At 33.5% G+C, this 27,007-nt stretch overlaps 3 protein-coding genes across 3 annotated transcripts; 2 read left to right on the top strand and 1 right to left on the bottom strand.

Annotated features, from left to right (window-relative positions):
* The first annotated feature begins 344 nt into the window (after positions 1–344).
* Positions 345–9,524, top strand: LOC123662468 (probable cytochrome P450 6a14). Its single transcript, XM_045597310.1, has 5 exons — positions 345–1,021; positions 1,946–2,148; positions 2,542–2,781; positions 7,706–7,957; positions 8,990–9,524. The coding sequence occupies exons 1-5, from the start codon at positions 345–347 to the stop codon at positions 9,157–9,159; spliced, it is 1,542 nt and encodes a 513-aa protein (XP_045453266.1). The 3' UTR covers positions 9,160–9,524.
* A 930-nt stretch (positions 9,525–10,454) lies between these two features.
* On the bottom strand, positions 10,455–15,570 carry LOC123662191. The gene is made up of 6 exons (XM_045597071.1): positions 15,495–15,570; positions 13,777–13,959; positions 12,160–12,307; positions 11,918–12,061; positions 11,611–11,824; positions 10,455–11,477 (listed from the first exon to the last, which is right to left on the bottom strand). The coding sequence occupies exons 1-6, from the start codon at positions 15,568–15,570 to the stop codon at positions 10,569–10,571; spliced, it is 1,674 nt and encodes a 557-aa protein (XP_045453027.1). The 3' UTR covers positions 10,455–10,568.
* Positions 15,571–18,091: 2,521 nt separating this feature from the next.
* LOC123662467 (beta-mannosidase) lies at positions 18,092–26,523 on the top strand. Its single transcript, XM_045597309.1, has 12 exons — positions 18,092–18,122; positions 20,405–20,551; positions 22,579–22,727; positions 23,084–23,277; positions 23,488–23,746; positions 23,835–24,006; positions 24,112–24,219; positions 24,307–24,481; positions 24,564–25,137; positions 25,228–25,357; positions 25,440–25,825; positions 26,204–26,523. Exons 1-12 carry the CDS (start codon positions 18,092–18,094, stop codon positions 26,432–26,434), a joined length of 2,556 nt encoding a protein of 851 aa, XP_045453265.1. The 3' UTR covers positions 26,435–26,523.
* Positions 26,524–27,007: the final 484 nt, after the last annotated feature.

Raw genomic sequence — 27,007 nt, 5'->3', positions numbered from 1 at the left:
TGGAGTAAATTATTCTCACGTAGCTCTGTGCATACATGTGATTAAGTTTTTGATCGCTCTATAAATATTGGACTTACAAAATTTTAATAGTTTTAACATAATCGAGTGACGCTAGCTTGAAACTGACCTTCTTGGATTTTGTAATTAACGATCAGACTACATGTGTTAGGCTGAAGGTGACCATCAGTCTGAGCAACAATCGTCGATATTGCACGCGTTTATTTTGTGAAGTTAAAAAAATATATATTTAAAAATAATAATACTATTAAACGGAATTTATAAAAATAATATGTGTTCAATAATGGGTTGCAAAATTACTATTAATTGTTTTTAAAAAAGTGAAAATGGCATTTTTGACAATACAGTTTATAAAAAATGAAGTATTAGTTTTTGTGGTAACTGTTATATGTTTAATTTATTTATGGTTTCAATATAAGTTTTCGTACTGGGCGAAAAGAGGAGTTTTCGCACCTAGACCTACATTCCCGTTCGGAAACATTCAAAATGTTATTAAAAGAAAAGAACAGTTTTTCCAACCTTACTGTGATAATTATTTCAAGTATAAGCATTTGCCGTACATAGGAATGTATTGTTTTAATCAACCGGTCCTCAGTATAAATGATCCAGATCTTGCAAAGCACATTTTTATAAAGGATTTTGATTACTTTCAATCACATGGCATATTTTCTGGAGGCGCTGGCGATCCTTTGGCAGGTCATTTATTTAATTTGCACGGTAACGCTTGGAAAACGTTAAGATATAAAATATCACCGGCGTTTTCATCGTGTAAACTAAAATGTATGTATCCACTAGTGGAAAAAATTGCTAAGGACGCACTCAACTATGCCGACGAGCAACATTCGAAACATGAAGCTGTAAATTTTTCGGAATTTTACGAAAAATATACGATGGATATAATTGGAAGTGTCGGTTTTGGTGTAGAGTGTAATGGATTAAAAAATCCGGAATCGGAATTTTATCTACGCGGGCGGGAGTATTTTACGCCGATTTCTTTGTACTGGTAAATATTGTCTTTTTTTTTTCATATTATTCTTACTTAATTGGTTATGAGAACAATCATTAACTTTGAAAATATTTACACATCTTTTATTTATTCATACATTTTAATTTTATTCAAATAAAGAGTACTTTCGGTAACTAGAAAGACTGTTTTATTTAGTAAGTGTAGTTTTTAATTAACGTTCATTGCAAATGTTCGTAAAAAATCAATTTTTCTTAAACTTTTTTGAATATCATATCAAAAATTGACCGCTCCAGCGGGGTTCGAACCCGCGTCTCCGACACGGTCAGCCGCTGGAGCGGTCAATTTTTGATATGATATTCAAAAATGTTTAGAATTCCTAATGTGTGGGTAACACAAAAATAAAAAAAATCTTAGATATTAAAAATAGCACGGTGTCGTCTCCTGTCAAAGATTTTCATTGTAATATGAAACTTTGAATAGTTACGGGTTTCTGTAAAGAGCTCACTATAGACGGCGCCACGGTTCGCTTAAACCGAAAATTAAAAATTATCATATCGAAAATTTCGCTCGAGCGGGTGCATCGTTCCATAGCTTAATTGGCTAGAGCGCCGACACGGCAAGTCGGAGACGCGGGTTCGAACCCCGCTGGAGCGGTCAATTTTTGATATGATATTCAAAAATGTTTAGAATTCCTAATGTGGGTAACACAAAAATAAAAAAAATCTTAGATATAGATAGAGATTTTAACAATTAATTTTTAAATTGATTAATTTTTAAAGTGCTGAGTTTGATTCCTCTTGTGTTCTGCGTTTAACTAAAATATCGTAATGATAATGTGTCTGCGTCTTTAGATTCTGATACCTGTATAATAATCCCCCTTGATTAAGTCACAATAGTCCTGTTACTTTATTTAATATTAGAAACGAGAACATAATTTTTTATTTATTGTTAATTTTTCAGGACAGTAATAAGAAGTTTAGCATTTTTTATGCCTAATTTTTTCAACAAACTCAAGATAAAACGTATTAATCCGGCCATAATTAATTTTTTTTATAATCTAGTGAAAGAAACAGTTGCATATAGATACAAGCACAACTATAAAAGAAATGACTTTCTCCAAACCCTTATCGAGTTGAAAGAAAACTCAACCACAAATATCAAAGGTAACAGTTTTGTTTGTATGTATAAAAATAAATATAAATAATAATAAATATAAATAATAATACATATAAATAAGTTTTTTCTTAAATCCGACCTCAATGTACATTGGCTAGTAATAAAATGAGAACATTTTTAACATAGTCGAAGTCATTTAAATTATTAGTAACTAAAAAACTACTCGTCAAATTTCTTTATTAAATAAATAGAATTAAATAAATGTATTAAACACACAGTTTTAGTATATTATACAAATATGGATATTATTTCTCTAACTTTTCTAAAAAAAAATGAATAAATCTTTCTTTATGAAAGAAGGTTGGAACAAAGCCATTATTATTTACTAATCTTCATTCTTACAAAATAGTAATGTAATCAAATTTTGTGTAATATTTTAGATAGCGAAATGCAAAGTCCTTTTACAATTACCGACGTAGCGTCTAACACAATGCTCTACATGTTCGCTGGGTACGAAACATCAGCAACCACGGGACAGTTTGCAGCATACGAACTAGCACTCAACCCGCACGTGCAGGTCAAGGCTAGGGAGGAAATCACCAGAGTGCTCAAAAAATACGGAGGAGAATGCACGTATGAGGCACAGAATGAAATGATTTACGTCAATATGATACTCGACGGTAAGTTACTCCTATTTATCTGCTACTAGTTGTTCTGTCGAACTTTCGACTACATTTTCTGTTATACAAATCTTCATCAGATGTTCTCATTTGATGAAATGTAAACTGTAGCATTGTACAAGCCGTTGGTTGGTTGGTATGGTTTTCTTTTGCTACTTATAAATGTGAATATGTACATATTGTTTCTTTATTTCATTATTCAATTAATAAAATAAATAAATCATGTTTTTATCATAAAGAATGCAAAAACAAAAGGATTATGAAATTTGGAGTATTCGTTTGGAAGTTATGTGTATTATACATATTATATTTTAGCGGTTTTTTTTTTATGTACAAAGATAGATAAGCCGTGGGCCTATCCATAATATTACAACGTGTGTGTAAATCCTGTCTAAGGTTATTAAACCTTGTAGGCGATAAATATTCGAAAATCTAGGAGGATGAGAAGAAAGATTGATTTCCTCACTCTACGTAAGAAAGTTCTGCTAACACAATGCAATTGACCCTACTAATTAATGCTACTCTTTGTGTATCGTTTTAACTGAGGTAGGGCACAGCAGGAAGTATCTTGGTCAAAATCTGGAGCAACCAGATTGGAGAAGTATCTCGCCCTTGCAGAAGATCACAGTTAAATAATACTGCTTTAGGTGGTGTAGTGTTCTTATAATGAGTAAGGTGAGCAGAACTCCTGGGGGGAGGGATTGGGGTTTGGGTCGGGAACGCACATGCGATGCTTATAGTATTGCAGGCATGTGTCTCGTACGCTTGTTTGCCGACCTAGTTAAATATATAAAATTCTTGTATTCTTATATATAAACTTCTCGAGTCACAATGTTAGTTACCATACCCCTACGAAACGGCTGGACCGATTTTTATGAAATTTTGTGTGTAATATCGGGTAGGTCTGAGAATCGAAATAACTATTTTCCATACCCCTAAGCAGTGGCGTGCATAAAGTTAGTAGACAGGATAGGCAGTCAAACAAAAAATGGACAGCCACACTGCACTTACTTTCTCACAATTTTTTCCTAATTTATTTTAATTTTGTTGGGAATAGAGGATTTTAGATAATTTCAAGAACAGACAAGTAAATTATTGGACACGTAAAGACCTACCCCACCCCAACCTGCAAAATAATGATATTTGTGTTAAAAAAATAGTAATCGATAGATTTTCAATAGCTCAATTCAACTACGTTGTCCTTTTAAATTGCTCACCTTAAATTATTTAATTAAAAATCAATAAAGTCGTTGAAAAAAATTCATTTATCAATATTTTCAAACTCCTATATCTTTTGATGTAATATTTTAAATTGCTCAAAGTGTTAAAAAACTTCTCAAGTTGCATTTATATTTGCTCAAGTATAGTTTGGAACAGATCCACTTTCCTTAATCTTTAAATAAATATAAATAGTTTGAACAAATAAAATAATGATATTTGTAAAAAAAAATACTAATCGATAGATTTTCAATAGCTCAATTCAACTACGTTGTCCTTTTAAATTGCTCACCTTAAACTATTTAATTAAAAATCAATAAAGTCGTGAAAAAAACTCGAAATTGATAAATGAATATTTTTCAATGACTTTTTTGATTTTTAATTAAATAATTTGAGCTGAGCAATTTAAAAGGACAACGTAGTTGAATTGAGCTATTGAAAATCTATCGATTAGTATCTTTTTTATTACAAATATTCGCAATTTTTTTGCTTCGCGTCATTGTCTATGCGCATACGCAGCGTTCACCTGTCTTAAATATAAACGTTAAATTTGTTCGAACTATATATTTTATATTTGTTTAAAAATTAAGGAAAGTGGAGCTGTTCCAAACTGTACTTGAGCAATTATAAATGCAACTTGAGCAGTTCTTTAACACTTTGAGCAATTTAAAATATTGTATACATCAAAAGATATAGTTGTTTGAAAATATTGATAAATGAATTTTTTGAAAATCTATCGATTAGTATTTCTTCTATTACAAATATCATTATTTTGCAGGCTGGGGTGGGGTAGGTCACGTAAAGTGCATTTATACAAATAATGCAGGCAGACAAATACTCGTACAGCAACCAACTGATACCTATCAAACAAATCAGTTACTGGATAGACATAGTGACCTCATAAGGCCGGCACTCAGATAATTTCGTTTGTGTCAAACATAGGAAATCATTGATAACACTATTAATTAGTTACGAAATTGTATGCTTAATGAAAGTACTTGTTTATTTATTAATAAATGAAAAATTATAACGTCATTGTTATTTGTGTTAAATCGATACGCCTGAACAATTTTTAATTTATCTATAAAATCGAACGTGTTGAATTTCGATGTACTATTTACTTTCATCAAACACACGTCTCCGTTACATACTTCACAAATAAACTTATTCATCACTAATATATTAATATTTTCACTAATAACAAGAACGCACAAACGAAAAACTCAAAGCAAATTACTGCTATTATGAAATTAATCTGTGGAATGTTGCGATTATGCGACCGTGTCAAAAATCATAATTATTAGTAAAAACGGTATCGAATTCAAGACAATTTGATTTGACAGGTTATTCTTAGGCTGTGCCTACTCTCATTGTTAAACCGACCAATGTTAAAAACACAATACTTTGTTCGTATTCCATATGACACGTGACATTATAAAATTGTAGGATTATATAATATCCTACTGTCATTTCTAACATTTTATTAGTGATTTTAGGCAGAAGTTTCATAAATGGCCCGTCGTCGATTCGCGCGATGCGCTGATATCGCATGTACAACGGCGGATTTTTTAGTTGAAGCGGATTTAAACTGAATTACGGTTTATGCCTTTTTTAAAATATGTAATGTTCATGTTTTATATATCATTTTTAATAACATGACAAGTTAGGCAGTGCCTTTCTGCCTATATGAAATGCACGCTACGGCCCCTAAGTTATAAAGGGTGGGAATTAAGAGGTTAATAACATATATGACAAAACAACGTTTGCGGGATCAGCTAGTACATATATATATCAATCAATCAATCATTACAGCCTATAAAGTCCACTGCTGGACTTCCTCATAGGCCTCCACAAGTTTACGCCAAAAATAACGTGAACTCATGTGTTTTGCCCATAGTCACCACGCTGGGCAGGCGGGTTGGTGACCGCAGTACTGGCTTTGTCGCACTGAAGACGCTACTGCCCGTGTTCTGCCTGTGTATTTCAAAGCCAGCAGTTGGATGGTTATCCCGCCAACGGTCGGCTTTTTAAGTTCCAAGGTGGTAACGGAACTGTGTTATCCCTTAGTCGCCTCTTACGACACCCACGGGAAGAGAGGGGGTGGCTATATTCTTCAGTAGCGTAGCCACACAGTACATATATATACCTAGTCCAGCCATAAGTTCTGTTACAAATGAAAATGTATTTTTTTAATGAAGTAATGTAAAATATTAAAATTTATACCTACATATTTATTAATGTCTCAGCAAAAAAATAAAAAAAATATTCTATTCGAAATGGCCACCTTTAGCTTTTATACAGGTCTTTAATCTGTTTGGACACGAATCTATGGATTTACGCACTGTTTCCAAGGGAAATTTCGCCACTGCTTGCTCCAAAGATTTTTTAAGAGACTATTTCGCCGTGTCGTTTAAAACAGGCCATGTCCTCTAAAACTGACCATAATTTGAAGTCATTTTGCTTATTGTAGTGTTCTTCAATCATGAAAATTTTTTCATCGATAAGGAGAATATTTCTGTGCCTTTCACCTGCGTATCGCGATAGAAGGCGTTTTGATCGATCTACTCTTTTTAATTGTAAAGATTGATTTAGGGCATGTCCTGTATATCGGCGATAAGCACCGAGCTTCAGGTCTTGTTTTATAATACGCGACAGAGTCCTAGCGCGAATCTTCATTTTTTGCGATAAGGTATTTTTGCTTCCTAATGGGGTTTCGACGAATTCTGGCTTTAACAGCATTAACAGCCTTTGTAGTTCTAAGAACACGCGGCCGCCCCGATATTTTCTGGTTTTCGACAGACGAAGTATTACTGTTTCTGTTGATAGTACGATATACGAACATACGGCTGATACCAAGCTTTTGAAGTGTCTGGAATATGATCGACGGCTCCATACCTACTTTGTGCAAGGCAATCACTGCAATCCTATTTTCTTTAACACCCCATTCCATATTGTAACTTGATAATGAACACGAAAAAATATGTGAAATGGCGCAAAATCGAAATAAGTTTTAAAAATAATAAGTATACGTGTTTCAATTTCATAATAATTAAAAAGTTGAAAAAAGAAAAGTTTTTATGTAACAGTATTTATGGCCAGACTAGTTATATACATAATAATAAAAAAAAAACATAACGGTAAAACAGGTAGTAATTTCTTAAATATAAAAAGATCGAAGAATTAATTAAAATTTTTAATTTATCTCACTTATAATTATTTTTAAAAATTCTAAATTGATCATAAAGGACATACGTTAGCAATTTTGTGTGTCACGGGCAAATAATATTGCGAAACGTTCTACGACTAGATTGTGACAATCATTATTTGCAAAAGGTCTTATAAATTACGCGTGTGTGCTAAAATAGTTCCCTTATAGCAAAGAACTTAAACTATAGAGGTATATGAAAGCATAGGTAGAGACAACATTGAGATAGACGACCTAAATCCATGAATCCATTCCTAACTACCGATATATAACGTATACCTAAGATAAATATAAACTCGAACTTTCTGTTATTTTCACACTTCTGTACAAATTAATACCATTAGTTCCGTAACCTAACATTAAGTTTCGATTCCGTGACTCCGTATTTTATTGAAAAAAGTAAGTTCCGAATTTACGCGTGGGAGACACCGAAAGTCCCAAATTTTTAAATTGTAATAAAAATTGTTTAAGACTTTATGTTGTTAAATTTATCCATTTCAGAAACAATGAGAAAGTATCCACCACTGCGAGCATTGTTTCGAAGATGTACAAAGGAATACAAGCTGCCAAACAGCGAAGTAGTTATAGAAGAGGGAACATTGGTGTTTGTACCAATTAACGCGATTCAAATGGACCCAGATATATTTCCGGAACCAGAGAAGTTTAAGCCGGAACGTTTTTCACCGGATAACAAAAAGAATATGCATCCATGTCATTGGATGCCTTTTGGTGAAGGCCCGAGGAAATGTTTAGGTAATGTTAAGTAAATGTGATTCATATAAAACAAGGTCTACCTTTCTATAGCAGCGAAGGATTTTACCAACATCACTTTTATTAAGAATTGCTTCATATTTGATTAACATGAGGAAAATTCATAAAATTGCGTACATGGTTTTTAATTTAATAGTTGGTTTATCCAATAGTTTAAATGGGTGTGAAATATAACACATTGTATTTTAGAAGGTAAATAAGTTTTTAATGCCTGTGTTGTACCTGTTAAAAATAATTTAAAATACACAAGGGCCGTTTTTTTCTCTCATCTTAATAGATTTAAATTTTTTTAAATATAACTAGGTCGGAAAACAAGCGTACAGCCCACCTGATGGTAAGCGATTACCGTAGCTTATAGATGCCTGCAACACCAGAAGCATCGCAAGCGCGGTCCCGACCCAATCTCCAATCCCCCCAGGAGCTCTGGTCACCTTACTAACCAACAGGAACACAATACTGCTTGAAAACAGTATATTCAGCTGTGTTCTTCTGAAAGGTCGAAGTACTACCCTAGTTGGGCTGCTCCTTATTTTGAACAGGAAATGCCTGCTGTGCCTTACCTCAGTTAAAAGTTAAAGACAATTACTAGGAGAGATCTATAAATTACATTATGGTATACGTCTACTTTTATAATTTATTGACATTACCAAATGCAATTATGCATATTATATAACTTGAATACACTTGACATTGGTATATATTTTTATTAACCTTCTTTCAATGAAAACAATAAAAATCTCGACATCCTTTAAAAGAACATAATTAGATTCACACGGATTTTTGGTATTAAAACACGTTTTAACCTACCTTCTATTTTTCGTAAATAATATTAAGAATATTTTGATTATATTTTGTCTCAATTTATATTTTGTTAACGTAAACAGAGTTAATAGGTATAATTTTTAAGTTCGTATTTTTTAAACGCCTTTTAAGACTATTGAACACAGGTAATTCCGTAACAGTTAAGCCGAATATATTCAAATAAGATGAACTAACGTACTTATAACATTCTAGGACTTCGACAAGGATACATTCAATCGAAGTTGGCACTAGTGAAGCTCTTGCACAATTACGAGTTATCGCTAGATGCTCGCACGCGAGTCCCTATGAAGATCAAGGCCACATCACTGGCTTGCGCGGCGGACAGTGGCGTGTGGATCCGGCTTAAGAAACTAGAAGTGTAAACAATGCTTTATTTATACTACCTCATTTGTTTTAATTTGTATAATTACTTTAAAATGTTTGATTTCTTCGAAATACATACAATTTTCGTTTGTCTTACATTGTGCCAAAATGTTGATTAGTTTTAAATTTATGTGTAAACAATTGAATCTATTTGTATAAAAGTAATTGGTTTATATGAATGTTTAATTAAGAGTTTGTCGGATGTACGTAAATATAAGATCCTGATAATGGGTAATTTGAAAGAGCTTGGTTAAGATAGAATGTAATTTAGTCATAAAGAAGAATGGTTTATAGAAAGTATTAAAGTGATCTTTAGGTACCTAATATTTAAGTAATTATTTTTTAATATAAAAGTTAAAAGAAATAATAGTTTAATTTGAAAGTTAAACGTGAATTAAAGGTTTTAAATACAAAACTGTTACTATCTTGACTTTAAAAACGGATAAGAGCGAGATATATTATGTTAAAAAAGTTATATATTTGTGAGAATGCAGAAACACGAAAGTTCAAGTTCGTATTGACCAATCATTTTATTTGGTAACTTGTCGGAGTAAACGCATTCACGTTGACCGTGGCCGCTGCTTGGACTAGGACATTAATGTAAATAAAGATATCTCGTGTTATCTCTTGCGCAATTTACCTTGCCCATTTATTTTCTATCAAAAAATTAAATATAGATGACCCCACATTGAGTTATATTTGAATGACGGGAGAACTGTTTGAAAAAAAAAACGTTGTTTATAAGACGATAATAACCGACAGAAAATTAGAAAGATGTTACACTTATCTTTAAAATATTTTAAGATAGAGATATTGATTATGTTCGAGCTTAAAAAAAGGGTTATTTCATGTAAGCCACTGAAATACGTAGCGATAAACTTATTTAAACGTGTTATAAAAAAATGTGTGTGTCAGCTCCGACGCACGACTAGAGTTTACTCCTACAGATCGACTGTCTAAATAGGCACAAAAAGGCTTAATAGTCTAAGAAAAATATTAATACCATATCAAATGGTAAATAAACGAATCATAAAACGCACCCTATTGGGTTCCGATAGATTGCATTATTAGAAAACGTCGTAACCCTAATAGGTTGGCGTATGACATCCTAATACTCACGCCTGAAAAGTGAAAGGTGCGCAGAACAGGTTGTGCACAAAAACGTAACGAGGTCATTCGTTCAGTATATTTTACTCCTCACTTTTTTTTCATAGTGGGGCCTTATTTGAAAATCGATTCTTAGGGAGTAAACTCCAATAAAATCTAAAAATCAATATAATAAAGAAAAAAAAAAAGTGAGAATACCTATATATACTTTAAATTACATTAAATTCATTATTTATCGCCATCATATTTTGACAATGACTTTATCGATAATGTTTTCTTACTATTTTGTAATATATTAAATCTATTCCTGCTTTTCTTTTTTTGTTTGGGTTTCTTTATTTTTCTTAGTAGTTTGACTATCTAGGGTTGTTGATGTATCTAAATCGATAACGCTTGTGTGAGAGTCTATTTTTACTTTAAGCGATTTATCTTTCATCTTATCATCTGTTTGAATACCGACTTGTTTTAAATTTGATTTTAGTTCGGTTTTCTTTTTTTCTTGGTGAACACCAGGTTTATTAGAATCAGATGAGTTAAATTTTGATGTAGCACCTTTTTTTTCCTCTAAAACTTTTTGCATCTCAGGAGTGATGTTCATAGAAGACTTTGACGGTATATTCGATGATGTATAATTAATTTTATTTAATTCGCTTATCTCCCTGTTTAATTTTATTTGTAAATGACGTTTAATTTCTGATGTTATTGCCTCGGCTGCGAGTAGATCTTCAGATTCGATCTCTTGATTTCGAGTCGGAGACTTATATATAAATTTAGAAGAAATACGTTGTTGACCGTACTGACGGATTATTGGAGCCGATTCAGATATAGATTCTAATGAACTTGAGCTCGAAATGATATCACTAGTTTGAGACGTATGAACATTATCAACCAAGTCAAGAAGCATTTTAATAATGAACCTATGTTTCTTTGCTACTGATTTATAGGCTGACATTTTGTCCAATTTGTCACGTTCTATTTGGACTAAAGATGGTTCTGATTTTTCTTTTGGTAAGCCAGAATAATAAAGTAAGTTAACATCATCATCTGTGTCGTTTATAATGTTCTGTTCATTATTGGCCAGTAAACTAGATCGAAAATTTTTCTTAAAATGAAGTTGAATCAGATTACGTGAGTGATGTACTGGAGTATATGGTTGATTTGCTTCAAGCGTTTCCGGCGATACTGTACGAATGTGCTTTTCATGATGTTCCTAAAACATAGAAATAAAAAAATAAACATTTATTTTTTGTCATTGGGCCAGAAAATAGAGAATCATGAACTGAAATAAGTTCATTGTAAGACATAACGTCATCTAAAATTGAGCAAAATTTGTAGCAACTCACGAGCATTCTGTCAATATTTCCTCGTAATTGCACAGTGACTTTGACTAGTTGAAAATCGACGGCTAGAATAACTCTCATCAATGATAACAGGGCTGATAGTACCCAACAAGCTGTATGCAACCAAGCTGACAAAATAGTGAGCCGAGTAGCCTGATATACACCGCGTATTCGACGCTCGTAAGCAAGAGTGGCGACATTTATAGTATAAGTACATCTGTAAGGAGATCAATATAAAAAATTGACACCGCCATCACAGGACCAGAACATTACTTGAAAGCAGATTTATTTGACAAATAGTTACACATACGTAGAGCTGCCCGTGATCTCGCTGAGCTTGAGGCAAAGTTCCTGCAACCCGTAATGAGTAACTGTCGACGTGTACACGCAGAGGATACCCATAATAACTGAGAACAAAAATACAGGCGGCAGCACACGCCATGGTCTCTGTAAGCTTTTTTAAATTTAAAATAAATAATTTTTGATTTAGTTGTTATTTAAAAATCAAGAAGTCAAAAAAAAATATTAGAATTTTCTAAGAATTTTTAGTACCCAGTTAAAACTCTGCTACCAGTAGAACACATCAAAAACATCGTAGTCCACACTAGTCCAAAGATCCCAGATACAAGAGGAACATATGTCGGCAGTAAGCATGCACTTTTTTCTACCCACTGAGTGCTCAGAAAATCAACTGGTAACACTAAAAATTCATTTTTTCTTGGATAAGTTAGAATAAATGTTTTAAATTTAATTGCATTTCCAATGATTACTTTAAAAAACGAAATTGGAAAAGATATGATTATAAATTACTCGGAAAAAATTGTATGAGCTGCTACATTTGTATCATGCAATCTCATACAATTTCATATTTTTTGGTAGATCAACTCTACAGAATGAGTCACACAGTCACACCACTGGGTTCATACAGTAAACTAGCTGACCCGGTAAACATTGCCTTGCTGCTAAAAGCTATTAAAAAACTAGAGTTTGCTGGTAGGAGTGTGAAATTTAGGATTGTATGTATTTTTAATGCCAAATAATAATAAAATAAAAATATAAAATTTTGTAACAAAAATAAAAAATATATATTTAGGGGTGGATCACCCTTATCATTTAGGAGTATGAAAAATTGATGTTGTCTGATTCTCAGACCTACCTGATATGCACACAAAATTTCATCAAAATCGGTCAAGCCGTTACAGAGGAGTATGGTAACTAACATTGTAATACGAGAATTTTATATATAAGACTAGCTGGTACCCGCGACTTCGTCGAGCGGAATTAGTAAGTACTTCGAGTAGCTTATTATTTTCTCAATATTTATCTTTATACCAAAATTCATCAAAATTAGTTCTGCGACATAAAAATCAATTTGTTACTACCAAATGTGCATTACAAATATATTATTAATATATTTTATTATTATATACTGTCGCATACTTTTTTGTAGGACTAATTAAGATAAACATTTCTCTTATACATTATATACGTGTAAACTCTAAAGTTTTTGCAGCGTATGCCAGATAGCTCGCAGATGGCAGATTTTTTTTCGAATTACTTGACAATTATCGTTATATTTTGGACAATTCACACACTATCTTTAAAAATTATAGCCTATGTGTTATTCTAATGTATAAGCTATATTATAGTAAACTTTCATTAAAATCTATTTTAAATGTACTGTGTAGCCACACAATGGTACTAAAGAATTTAGCCACCCCCTCTCTTCCCGTGGGTGTCGTAAGAGGTGACTAAGGGATATCACAGTTTCACTACCACCTTGGAACTTAAAAAGCCGACCGGTGGCGGGATAACCATCCAACTACTGGCTTTGAAATACACAGGGCGAAGACGGGCAGCAGCGTCTTCGGTGCGACAAAGCCAGTACTGCGGTCACCAACCCGCCTGCCCAGCGTGGTGAATATGGGCAAAACACATGAGTTCACGTTATTTTTGGCGTGAACTTGTGGAGGCCTATGTCCAGCAGTGGACTGTATAGGCTGTAATGATGATAATGATGAAAATCTATTCGTCGTTTCGTTTTTGCGTGAAAGAGGAACAAACATCCACACTCATACACACAAACTTTCGCGTTTATAATATTAATAGGATAATAGAAAATATCATGTCGTGAAAATCAGATCATTTCGGATAAAGACGAATTCTTACTATCAGCGGCTTCTTTGTCTTCTGGGATGAATTCATAAATGATGTTCTGCCGGAATGAACTCAGTGATAGCAGCTTTGGAAAAAGCACGCACTTCTCATCAAACAAGTACATTAGCATGTGGAAGCTAAACGTGCAAAATGATCCAAATACGAAAGCCAGAAAGAATAGCAATAGATGAGCCCCTGTTGAAGTAAATACGAGTAGTAATTAAGACCACATTTATAAGCTTATACAGTAGAGTCCATTTTTTAACGACAGGTTTTAATGCTAAAGTTACAATTAATTGCAAAAATATATATTTGAAAATATATAGCTTTGCAATTTGCAGCATACTACGATAGGTATATGTAGGAATAACTATAAAGGTCTAATTTTAATGTTTGTTTTTTTGTAGGTGAGCTTACTAACTGAACTGCTACTAGTCCTTCTATATCATCACTACATAGTGTTAAACAAAGTCGCTTCCCGGAACGGATTTTGATGCGGTTTTCTTTAGTAAATAGAGTGATTCTAGAGGAAGGTTTATATGTATAATACATGCATAATGTACTAGAGGAACAGTGATAGTTTTTACAACCGTGCAAAACCGGGCGAAACGATACGAACTTCGGTTAACGACGACAATATTTATTATATTTTCGGTCTCACCTTTGGTGGCATTAGCTAAATACTATTTGCTTGTTTGGCAAAATTCAAAGTCATTAAACTCAATGAATGAAGAGCCATAAAGGTCAAATAATCTCACAAGTGTCGAATACATAAAAGCATGCCGTAAGTTTTCAAGTTTTATAATAAAATCCCACTAACTATTTTAAAATTGGCACAAAATTAATTGAAAGTTAATACTAAGAATTACTTATTTAAAGAAAAATTATATTATTCGGTTTGTTACAAGATGTGAAAAGTTGATGAGTGACAGGTTTTTTAAAGAGTAACTGCGGCCTTTTTTTATGGTTATTCTCTGCAGAATTTGGATCCCGATACAGTTGTATTATTGTAAAATCTCGCTTAAAAGTGCTTTCGAAGCCGACTTGAATAATTTTTTTTGAATTTTTTGCTCAAGAGCAACGGCGAGAGACTTATAGTCGGTAAAATTACAAAAGATTGTATAATACAGTCTAGGGTCATTCCAGTCACGTAAAGATCACACGAGAGGTTTGCGTGTCAGTGTCAATAACATTAAATGTTTCTAGTTTATTAATTTATTGTTTTAAAGTATTGTTCATGAATTTGGCATACTAAAGGCTTTATTAAAGGATATAATTATATATTCAAGTAGTTAAATATTCCAACAATTGCAAATTGTAAAACTGCAAGACGAGACTAGAAGACTTAACATTGATTTTTGAAGTAAAACTTTTTCGCGCACGCTTGACTTGGGGAGTAAGCTAGTGAATGCATGACGAGTGCGTTATGAAAAGTGTGACCGGGCGAGCAAACGGAAGTTGAGAGGATGATATAAGTCAGAGAAGATAGAAAGAGAGAGTTACGTTTCATAAATTTTACTTCAGTCGTGTGATATAAAGCAGAAATTTGAGTATTTTAACAAAAATTTGATTATTCATGGATTTTACCGACTTCAAAAAGTGGAGGCTGTTTAATCTTAGAATTATTGAATATCCCAACATGTTAAATACATCTGAGACAAATAACTACTTCAAAAATAAAAAATAAACGAGGTTATAAATACACTATAAGTGTACTTATATTATTAAACCTTTCCAAACTCCATTAACTTCTGTTTCGGCCTTTTCTATGAACCTGTGTTCCTCGCATAAAGTTATTTTTTCCATTTCAGTTGAGTTCTTTGCTTAATGGCTTTTAGTTGTGTCAGTTTGACACATATCATTTCGTCAATGTAATTCATCCTCCTCCATTTTAAATAAAGTATTAGGTAGACGTAAAAATATTTTGTTAGAATAGTTGTCGCCTGCGATCTGTCATGAAGTCTGTCTTTGATTTTTAAATACAGATTGTATAATTATTTACATTAACATTTAAATTTTAAAACAATTTTACTGAAACATTTTTATTTAAAAACTATTGATTATTAATTTTACTGTAATTAGGTATATGGTTCTTGGAAAAGGGTGCGGGCACTTTTGTGAAATTTTAATAGCAAGATCTGCTGCCGAAAAGTTAAAATTACAAAACGGCACAAATATCCAAATTACACCATGCAAAGTTGAATTACTGAAGATAAATTCTAAAAGAATATATCACCCGTTTTATAGCCTGTTGGCACATTTTTATCCAAATAATCGGTGTAAAGATTTAATGGATAAATACCGCCAGCATTCATGGCACTATTCCACGATTACATTATTTATATCACAATTATTTGTAAATAAATAGTTTTTAATTTGTCCTTTGTCAATATGTAAAATATTGTACATTTTCCATTTAAAACAAAGAAATTATTTATCAGTTTCGCAGTAATAATTTTTAAGTCGTGGACACTGACGAAGGGACTGGTCCACAAGTTTAAAGTCGCTCAACATGCAATGGAACGGGCTATGCTTGGGGTCTCTCTTTTAAAGACAGGATTAGAAATGAGACTATCCGCGAGAGAACGAAAGTAACCGAAATAGCCCACAGAATTAGCAAGTTGAAGTGGCAGTGGGCTGGTCATCTGTGTCGCAGGACCGATGGCCCGTTGGAGTAGACGGGTCCTGCAGTGGAGACCGCGTCTTGGCAAACGCAGTGTGGGACGTCCTCCGGCCCGTTGGACCGACGATCTACGTAAGATTGCCGGTGTATGAGGATTGCGGAAGACCGGGATGTGCGGCGCGAACTTGGGGAGGCCTATGTCCAGCAGTGGACTGCGATAGGCTGAAGAGAGAGAGTAATAATTTGGTTGTGTGATCGAATGATACGAAATCTGCAAAAACACCGATTGATTCTTTTTGCTACAGAAATACTATTTTAGATAAGATAGATGCAGGGAAGAAAGAAGTGACAATTTATAATAATCGCCACTCTCGTAAAAATAACAAAACACGGGTGACACCAAGCGAGACATCAAGTTTGAAATAAAACCTAATTGGTAAATTTGCGATAAGATACGCGCATTCACTTCTACATAAAGCAAGGTCTAACATTTTCGTAACTCATGTTGAAAATGATTTAGAAAGTAGTTCATTACTTTGATTTTTGGCGAGTAGTGTTGTAAGAAATTATAGATACATAGATATTTCATCTTTACCATCGTCATCGCCACCGTATTGTTTAATATATTTTTATCTTTTTATTTTAAACCTGTCGTTTCTTTTTTAGAGTTTCATGTAATTTTTTTGGTAGCGCGTAATGATTCCATAATAATGTACCTAGTCGTATGATGACCGGTTGTTGCGATAGTGAACGCGGGTACGATACCCGCTCTTGACAAATATTTATGTCATCGATACACATATTTGTCAAGATCTGGGCATTTGTATTTATGTTGAGTTTGTTGGCAGATCTTTAACACAGGATTCTAATCTTACTGAGGGCCTTTGGATATAAGTTCAAAAAATTAACATAAAAGTTTGTACATTACAACAGAAATATTTGTATATATAAAACATTTCGAAATGATTAATCGTTAGTGACATGGTATTTAATCAATGTCCAAAAATGCTGTCGTTTTTGAATGAAATTATAGGCAACGTTTCTGACGTATTATCGAAATACTTTTATTAACTTTGTACCAGTTTAAAAGAAAAAAAGTTAGTCCATTTGCGACATACATATATACAACAGGTCATTTCAGGTCAATTATGACGAAAACCAGAAACTCACTTGTTCGATACATTTCTAAGACAATTTATTTTTTTTTTAAATATTTATTTCACAAAAAAAACCGACTAAATAATTTTGCAAATTGAAGTGGCTTAGATCGCGTAGTAACTAGTGATCGCGTAGTAGTAGTTAATTTTTGTTACTTTTTGTTGGTGTGCAAAAAGTGTAAATAAATAAATACGCACACATTACATATTGCAGGCCACCGCTGGACATAGGCCTCGACAAGTTCGCGCCAAAAATGGCATGAACTCGTGTGTCTTGCCCATAGTCACCACGCTTGGCAGGCGGGTTGGTAACCGCAGGGTTGGCTTTGTCGCACCGAAGACGCTGCTGCCCGTCTTCGGCCTGTGTATTTGAAAGCCAGCAGTCAGATGGCTATCCTGCCATCGGTCGACTTTTTAAGTTCCAAGGTGTTAGTGGAACTGTGTTATCCCTTAGTCGCCACTTACGACACCCACGGGAAGAGAGGGGGTGGCTATATTCTGTACTGCCGTAACCACACAGTCAAATAAATAGCTAGGTGAATATAATATGAATATGATCTTGGCAAGACCCGCTACCAGTATGAGATCCGCGTCCGATTTGTTTTCGCGGGCGTTAGGTTTTATTTTTATGAACTTATAAAATTTAACTATTTAACAATTTTTGAGTTTATAGTGAGCAGACAGACGTACATATGGGGACTTTGCTATAGCAAACATGTAGTGACGATAGAAGTATACATACATAATATGTAGTAGTTATATATAGTAAAGCGCAGTAATTCTTTTTACACCTACGAAGCCAATGCTTTTAAAATTTTATAAAAGAGTTCATGAAATTCTCAAAAGGTCACTAAAATTTCAAAACAGCTTGTTTTCACGCGTTGGCTTTGAGCTTGAAAACTAGAGCAATAAAAACGTTTTGGTAAAAACTCGTTATTTAATTAATTAATTGTTAAAGAGCGTTTACTTTGTTGTTAATAATGTATCTTCTACTAGATTGTTATTACCTCACAAGATAATGTTATTTAAGCATAAATTTTTATAGCATAATATTATAATGATAATACACGCTACACACTCAACGGCCCTCAGTAGGATTTACAGTCAGGGGTCAGCCAGACACACATAATGCGAGTACCCAAGCACCAACGCGCAACGCCTAGACCACGACAATCATAATCTACTCGTATATGGCCAATACAAATGTTTGTCCTGTGTCAGTTTATTAATTTATTATTGTTGTTAAAGATTATAAAGAATCATATTCGAATTTATTAAGTCATATTTTTGAAAACAAATGTTTGTAAACTAAAAATATTGAATTGTTTTAGCAGTTGAAAGATAAATCAGTTATTGCGAATATCACAGGGGTCTTTTAGATATCCGCGTGATATGTACTTATTGATTATTGTGGGTGTGTGTGAGTGAACAGCGATGGTATTATCATTTAGAGATATTCGCTAAAACAATAGAGATGATCAATATGACGGTTATCGACTGTTTATTCAACTTTTATTTTAGACCAAAAGTTTTCAAATGTAATCATTACAAAAATATAGCTTAAAGAAAAGAGTTTGCTTTAGACCACACGACTGAAGTAAAACTTTCTATCTTCACTAACTTATATCCTATCTCCCTCTCAACTTCCATTCGCATCGTCCGATCACATTTTTCGTAACGCTCTCGTTACGCATTCATCAGCTTACTCTCCAAGACAAGCGTGCGTAAAGAAGAACTTCAAAAACAATTTTTGTTTTTCATAATCGCACACCAAATATTCTTTCTATGCAGCAATGTGCACAATATGTTCAGTAATATGATGATATGATAAAGTACGTAGTAAGTATGATCTCTGTAGGCAATATTTAAAAAAAAAAGAAACAAATTGAGATTGAAAGATGAATTTGTACCACCACGCGGCTCTTACATTTGAGTATATTCATGTTTTTTTTGTTAGCTGTTCAACAAACGAATGAAAAAAGACCTAAATACGAATCTCGGTATAAAATGTTTACAATATGTTGTACATTTGATTTCATTTAATCTTATGTAAATTTCACTTGTTTGCGTCATTCGGTCAAAGCATGTTATATTTAGCTTAAAATGAATTTATCTAATTGACCAGGACAAAATGTATGTGACCGACAAACGAATTATATTATAAGGCTTCTAGCTCTTCTCTTAGTATTTGACTGTGTGGCACTGTAAAATAAATTTACGTAAGAAACTTATTTTGACTTTTCTTGTGATTTAAACTCATTATTGATTTTTTCATTTTGTATTTAGAGTTCAAATCTTCGTCCACCCATATCTAATTTAATTTATGATTGTGCTCAAATCACAATGAAACTCGCTAATTAAAGCAATTCGATTACTTCCTCTAATTTAAAATGTCTCGCTATAGCTAATGGCAGAGCATCTTTATCAGAAATATTATTATTATTTGTTTATTATATAGTACCTACATGACAGTGTATCGATAAACTCGTTCACATGCCTACTATCTATACTGTCTGTATACGACAGATCATCAGTGAGACGGGAGTCATGAATGTTAGTACGCAGTAACTTTAATTAAATTATGAAGTCGTTTGTTTTATTATTGTTTCTATATTTCATCAGTGAAATTAACTGTTTACGTAAGCAAAGTTTAGATTCATCGAGTTATAAAGTGACTTGGACGCTCGAAAACAAAAACAAATGTAAGTTTATGTGATTTATGAGAATATAAATGACTTTTATGTATATTCTATAATGTTTTTTTAAAGGCTTAGTATTTTTTTTTTCAAATACATATAATATTTTAATGTAATTTATATGCTATAGATCGTTTAAAAATTTCTTTGTTTATCTTTTTCAGCAATATCTGTACCAGGTTCAGTTCCTGGTGGAGTATACACCGATCTTCACAATGCGGGTATCATTGGTGATATACTGTCAGGTTATAACGATGTCCTTACTCGCTGGGTGTCATACGACACTTGGACGTACACAGGGAAATTCAATGGTAAAAACCACGTTACATTTTTATTTTAAAATTATTAATGGTAAACACCACGTTAAATTTTTATTTTAAAATTATTAATGGTAAACACCACGTTACATTTTTATTTTAAAATTATTAATGGTAAACACCACGTTACATTTTTATTTTAAAATTATTAATGGTAAAGGGGCCTACTCAAAGCACTGCCTGCAGGGCCTGCTTGCAGTTACTGCCGCAGAGGATGTTGCTCCACAAAGCACTGCAAATCATTTACGCGGCATACGTTGTCGTGTTCACTTGTGTTCTCTTTGTCCTTGCCTAAATTCGTCAGTTTTTATAAATGGCTCCTACATTATTCAAACACCAAAAAATAGCATTGGGTTTGACTGTATTGAGTACTTGTAGCGTTCAAAAGAAAAAAAGGAAGCACTGGTGTAAAAAAGTTTTATATTTTTCATGTAAAAGCGACATAGCCTGCGACCGCATATCTTTGTTATGATAATGATCGTGGTTAGTTTTCCAAAGACATGGCAAATCCCTATACAATTAGATTACGTCCCTCCACACCTCTTTTTCTCGCTGGCTCATTTTTCTTGAAGAAAACAGAGCCAAACAAATCTTTAATATAAAAATGAGTCGCTGAATGTGTTGCTAAGCGCAAAACTCGAGAACGGTTGGACCGATTTCGCTAATTCTTTTTTTTTTAAATATTCCTTGAAGTACGAGGATGGTTCTTACGGAGAGAAAAATTCAAAAAAAAAATTTAAATTTCCTGAAAAAGTCTAAAAACAACACTTTTCTATACTCCCATACAAAAGATTTGTGATAATACTTAAAAGTCAATTTGAACTTTAATACCATACGATAAAGTTTGTGTTAGGCGATACGAAGTTCGCCGGGTCAGCTAGTAATATAATAAAACCAAACCAACTAACCACCAACTAACTGATTAATTGCTAAATGATAACCACTGACAAGACAAACCCCAGGTCAAATAGAGTAGACAAACGTCGCAATGTACCGACGTAAACAAAATGGTGGTCTAAATCGGCCCGACCGAGCTACACATGTCCCTGATTGCAGTTTACGGAGTGGGGAGATCGTGTGTCGGGCTGGCAGAACGACACTGCGGCCCTGCGACAGGGTGAACAATTAAAATATCGGCCCTGCATGCATACATACAATACGATCGGCAGTGGCACTGCAAGCAGGGCCCTGCAGGCAGTGCTTTGAGTAGGCCCCTTAAACACCACGTTACATTTTAAAATTACTTAATATAAAGTATACCCACTATGTATACCTAGATGTAGTCTACACTCTACTATTATTATCATACTATGTGTCCGTTTTGACTAACTAGAAAACGTTTACAAACAAATTCAAGTAAAATGATAAAATTTTTAGTATCACATGTTTTTATCCAAAGCCGAACTAAAACAATCAACTTGTTTTCTTAAAAAAATAAGAGGTTTATTGTTGGAAACGCTAATATTGTTTTCATAGCCCTTTTGTAATTAAGAATGGATCGTACTTTCTATGGTTAGGGTGTAGCTATATCATGCTTAAAAACTTTAATGATAAGATTGAGTATACTAAAAACGAAAATAATTCTGTGTGTTATTCTTAAATAATATATTAAAATACGTTACTAGTTACTACTATACGTTTAAAACCTTACGACCTGCACGACGAAATAAACTTGGCAAAGATGTTTTATTTTTGTTTTGTCCTAAAAGATCACAATTCCAACTCAAAACAAATCTATCCACCCATCCATCGACTTTTAGAAGTCCACTGCTGGACGTATACCTCTACTAATGTTCGTCACTCCGTCCGGTCCTGTGCCTTCTGAAATCAGCGGCTTCCCGCTGTCTTCTTTAGGTCTGTCCATTTGATTGGAGGGCAGCCTGTGCTCTTTTTGCCGTGACGTGGATGTGGTCGCCATTCGAGAACCTTTTTTCCCCATCGGTTTTCGGTTCTCAAAACAAATATAACTAAGAAATGTAAAGCTATATTAAATTTATAAAAAAAAATTCTATTGTTTGCAGTTAGTGGAGACAATTTGAAATTTTCTGTTGCAAAGTTAGTTTTAGAAGGCGTGGACACGGTTGCCTTTATAGAATTGAATGGTAGTCCGGTCGGATCAACAAAGAATATGTTTGTAAGATACGGTTTTGATGTCAAAGAACACCTAAAGGTCAGTTTATTACCTAGAGTTAAAAAAAATGCCGTATCATGCTTTGTTTAAAAAATATACTTACCGTTTACTTCAAATTGAGTCGGTTTCGAAAACCATTTTAATTCATCGAAAACTAGTGCACATTTTTTTAACGATAACTTTGATTTCCTGGCTCCTGCGGGGATTGGGGATTGGGTCGGCAACGCGATTGCGATGCTTCTGGTGTTGCAGGTGTCTATAAGCTACGGTAATCGCTTACCATCAGGTGCGCCGTACGCTTGTTTGCCGACCTAGTGATATAAAAAAATAAACAAAAAAAAATACAAAATAAATGTTATGAATCTTCTTTTTAACTATACTCTAATCAATTTTAGGTAGGTGAAAATGAATTAAAGTTCACTTTTGAGTCGCCGATAGAATACGCTAAAGCTCGGTCCATAAAATACTTCACAGCCCCGGAGTGCGTCCCCGACTTGTATAATGGTGAATGTCACGCGAACCAAATAAGAAAGATGCAGGCGTCCTTTAGCTGGGATTGGGGGCCGGCATTTCCGTCTGTCGGAATTTGGTACTATAGATACATGGCTTATTTTAATAGAACATTATATAAAAAGTACTTACTTCTAGGAGTGACAAAAAATTAAAGTACACGCACCTTCATCTAAATGTTTCACAGTTCGGCAAAGGTCTATTTTTTTTCACAACTGATCCCGAAATTCATCTTCTTGAAAGAATACATCACTTGTGAACTTTGAATAGAAATATACTTACATTGCAGGAGAAGTGCGAGTTTAGAATTCTTTAATGGTGCTATTATAAGATCATTCACGACACACATTGAAAAGAAATATTCTACGTGGTTCTTGAAAGTTAAAGTGTCTTTGGAAACTGGTGAACAGATAAGACATATTAAAGGATATTTGTCTGTATATTTGTCCGTTGAAGGACATCAAACAATAAAAATCAGTAAATACGTTGACAGAAAAACAAAAATTGAAGGAACAATTGAAGTAGAACTTGATATGAACATTAACGAGGTATTTTAACGATAATTAATCTCTTTTTTGTCATTGTAATGCCTAAATATATTTTTTCGTTCATAATTCTCATTTTTTTTTATTCTAGAATTTAATTAGAGAATGGTGGCCTAATGGATATGGTAGTCAAAGTTTATACAATCTTCTTATATTTTTCACTACATATGGAAATTGGAGCGATCACGAAATTTCTTACAAACACGGTAAAATTGGATTCCGTACATTGGAACTTGTGGAACAAGAAGCCTCCTTGATACTAGGTCACTATTTGATCAAATCAGTTTGTATTAGGTACTAAATTTGACGAGTTAAATTAATATAAAAAAAAATTGTTTTGTCAGGAAACGACACTGCTGCTGGTCAAGGCTTGACTTTTTATTTTAAAATTAACGGCTATCCGATATTTATGAAAGGATCTAATTGGATTCCTTCGAACATTCTCCCGGAAATTGGCGAGAGGGATATACAAAGAAGTAGGCCATTCATACACAGACAGTTACTAATACTTTTCAAATAATAACCCTTAAGCTCAATAACTCTCTTACTTTTATACGTTTTAGTTGATAATCTTTTGCTTGCTGCTCGAGATACGCACATGGCGATGCTTCGGGTTTGGGGAGGAGGTATTTACGAGTCCGACTACTTTTACAGGCGTTGCGATGAACTCGGAATTTTGGTGTGGCAAGATTTTCTTTTCGCGTGCTCAATGTATCCTGCTGATCCAGAATTTCTCGAGTACGTAACTAAGCTGCTCTTAATTTATGTAAACAATTTCAATTTTTTATTATTTTATTTAAATAAATACGTTTGATTCTAGGAATGTGGAAGCCGAAATTGAATATAATGTCCTTCGTCTCCAACATCATCCTTCCATAGCAGTTTGGGCGGGCAATAATGAAAATGAGGTAGCACTACGTGGAAACTGGTACAGCACCCAATCTCAGTTTGAAAAATACAAGAACGAATACATTAAACTTTATGTAGAAACTATTAAACCTATTGTAGAAGATATTGACCCTGGAAGGCGATACCTTGTTTCCAGTCCCTCGAACGGTAGACAATCGGAGCAAGATGGATATATCGCTAAAAACCCTTATGATCCAAATTATGGTGACACTCATTACTATAACTACTTAGCAGATAATTGGGACCAAAACATCTACCCTCAAACACGTTTTGCTTCTGAATATGGCTTTCAATCTTTACCATCTATTCAAACTATGAGAATGGCAACAAATAACACGAGTGACTACAAAGTAGATAGTGACTATTCAAAACACAGACAGCATAGTCCTAATGGCTACAACTTTATTAAGATGCAAATGAATCGACATTTAAAACTAAATGAAAGTGATCCAAAATATTTCGAAAAATTTGTATTTTACAGCCAGGTAAAAAAAATATTGGATTTATAACAATTAAAATTAAAACTGTAACTGGTAATGCTTTTGTATCCATTTTTATATTTTGTATATTTTCAGATAACACAGGCAATGGCCATGAAAGCTGAAACAGAGTTTTATAGGCAAAGTCAAGCTGATTGGTACACGATGGGTGCCTTATATTGGCAATTAAATGATGTATGGCAAGCGCCGTCTTGGTCTGGAATTGGTAAGATTCTATTAAATGCAATGCATGAATTCCATCGCAATATTACACAACAATACATTCAATTAATTTTTGATCTTCGTAGAATATGGTGGAAAGTGGAAAATGCTACATTATTTCGCGAAATCCTTTTTCGCTCCAGTATTGGTTTCTCCACGGATGACTTTGACAAGCGAAGTTAATGTTTATTTGATTAACGACCGATTCGTTCCAATTTACGACGCAAACATCACTGTTGAAACGTTTAATTGGACTAGTTTTGTTCCAATTAAGACGAAGTCCTATCCAGCTAGTGTAGCCCCGTTGAGTAGCAAGAAACAATTTACTTTAGACCTGTGGGACGCAGGTAATAAAGACGAAATATTTTTAAAGTTTACGCTTAACGCCGAAGGGGTTGTATCATCTCCAAGCAATTGTTTATTCCCTGTGCCCTTGAAAAACACAAAGGGTTTGAAGAAACCCAAATTAGAAGTAAGTAACAGATATTTTTTGATTGTTCATCATTTCAGCCTATTGCAGTCCACTACTGGACACAGGCCTTCATAAGTTTGCGCCAAAAATGGCGTGAACTCATGTGTGTTGCCCATAGTCACCACGCTGGGCAGGCGGGTTGGTGACCGCAGTACTGGTTTTGTCGCGCCAAAGACGCTGCTGCCCATCTACGCCTGTGTTTTTCAAAGCCAGCAGCAGGATGGTTAGCCCGCCACCGGTCGGTTTTGATTGTTAATTTTTATTAATGTAAGTTATTATCTTTTTATCCAATACCGAAACGACATTATAATATTAAGTTATGAAATATAACAACATGTTTATAAAATTTAATGCAATTACATTTTTTTTAAATTACAGCTGAGTGTATTAAAAAAGGAGTCAAAAATCGTACAGGAGTTTACAGTTAACATAAAAGTCGATGTGATAGTTTTGTTCCTATGGCTCGAAGCGGATTCCATTGAAGGACATTTCGAAGACAATGGACTCATAATAACGAAACCAGAAACTAATATTACCTTCATTACTCGTCAAAACATAGAACCAAATACACTGCAAAATGCGTTATCCTACCAATATTATGAAAACTGACATTTGTACAATTATCAGTCTTAACAATGACCAGTAGTTAAAGGTATACATGAGTATGTGAATAAATGAAATACAATTTAAAAAGCAAATGAATAATATTTATTTCCGCTTACAATGACGTTGCATTCTTTGATTGCTAAACTTATTTGCAGTACATTGCGTATAAATTAATTTGGACGATTTTTCTTGAACTGGTAAGGGCTTGTCGTTTCGTTTTAATATAGATTACGTTATTATACAATAGCAGCTAAATTTGTAATACAGTTTTTTCTTATGGAAATCGATTATATTTATAATAAAAAAAAATTATATTTAAAAACATTTACATCGAGATATAGAGATGATTGAGTCAATTATTATTAATTATATAACTTGCATGCAATAATTAAAAAAGAGAAGACTTGGTTATTCATATAAATACAGAGAGATTCATATAATACAGTAACAAAAACAATAATTTAAGTATAGGTATAATCTTAAATACACACTAATATATGGTAAAACGTGGTCCTTATTTTAAATAAAATATCATACAGATACATGAGAGGCCAAAGTAAAAGAAGGGGCCCTTAC

Source organism: Melitaea cinxia, chromosome 18, assembly GCF_905220565.1.
Source record: "Melitaea cinxia chromosome 18, ilMelCinx1.1, whole genome shotgun sequence".
Classification (NCBI taxonomy): Eukaryota; Metazoa; Arthropoda; class Insecta; order Lepidoptera; family Nymphalidae; genus Melitaea; species Melitaea cinxia.
The sequence above is the reverse complement of the archived record's forward strand: the minus strand, read 5'-3'. Positions and strand labels throughout refer to the sequence as shown.

Coding starts and splice junctions, on each gene's coding strand:
- LOC123662468 (XM_045597310.1), top strand. CDS start 345: ATGGCATTTTTGACAATACAGTTTATAAAAAATGAAGTATTAGTTTTT. Junction 2,149..2,541: donor CTCAACCACAAATATCAAAG/GTAACAGTTTTG, acceptor GTAATATTTTAG/ATAGCGAAATGCAAAGTCCT. Junction 2,782..7,705: donor CGTCAATATGATACTCGACG/GTAAGTTACTCC, acceptor TATCCATTTCAG/AAACAATGAGAAAGTATCCA.
- LOC123662191 (XM_045597071.1), bottom strand. CDS start 15,570: ATGGAAAAAATAACTTTATGCGAGGAACACAGGTTCATAGAAAAGGCC. Junction 13,960..15,494: donor AGTTAATGGAGTTTGGAAAG/GTTTAATAATAT, acceptor TTACTTCAACAG/GGGCTCATCTATTGCTATTC. Junction 11,825..11,917: donor GAGATCACGGGCAGCTCTAC/GTATGTGTAACT, acceptor ATCTCCTTACAG/ATGTACTTATACTATAAATG.
- LOC123662467 (XM_045597309.1), top strand. CDS start 18,092: ATGAATATGATCTTGGCAAGACCCGCTACCA. Junction 22,728..23,083: donor ATGTCAAAGAACACCTAAAG/GTCAGTTTATTA, acceptor AATCAATTTTAG/GTAGGTGAAAATGAATTAAA. Junction 24,007..24,111: donor AGAAGCCTCCTTGATACTAG/GTCACTATTTGA, acceptor CTGCTGGTCAAG/GCTTGACTTTTTATTTTAAA.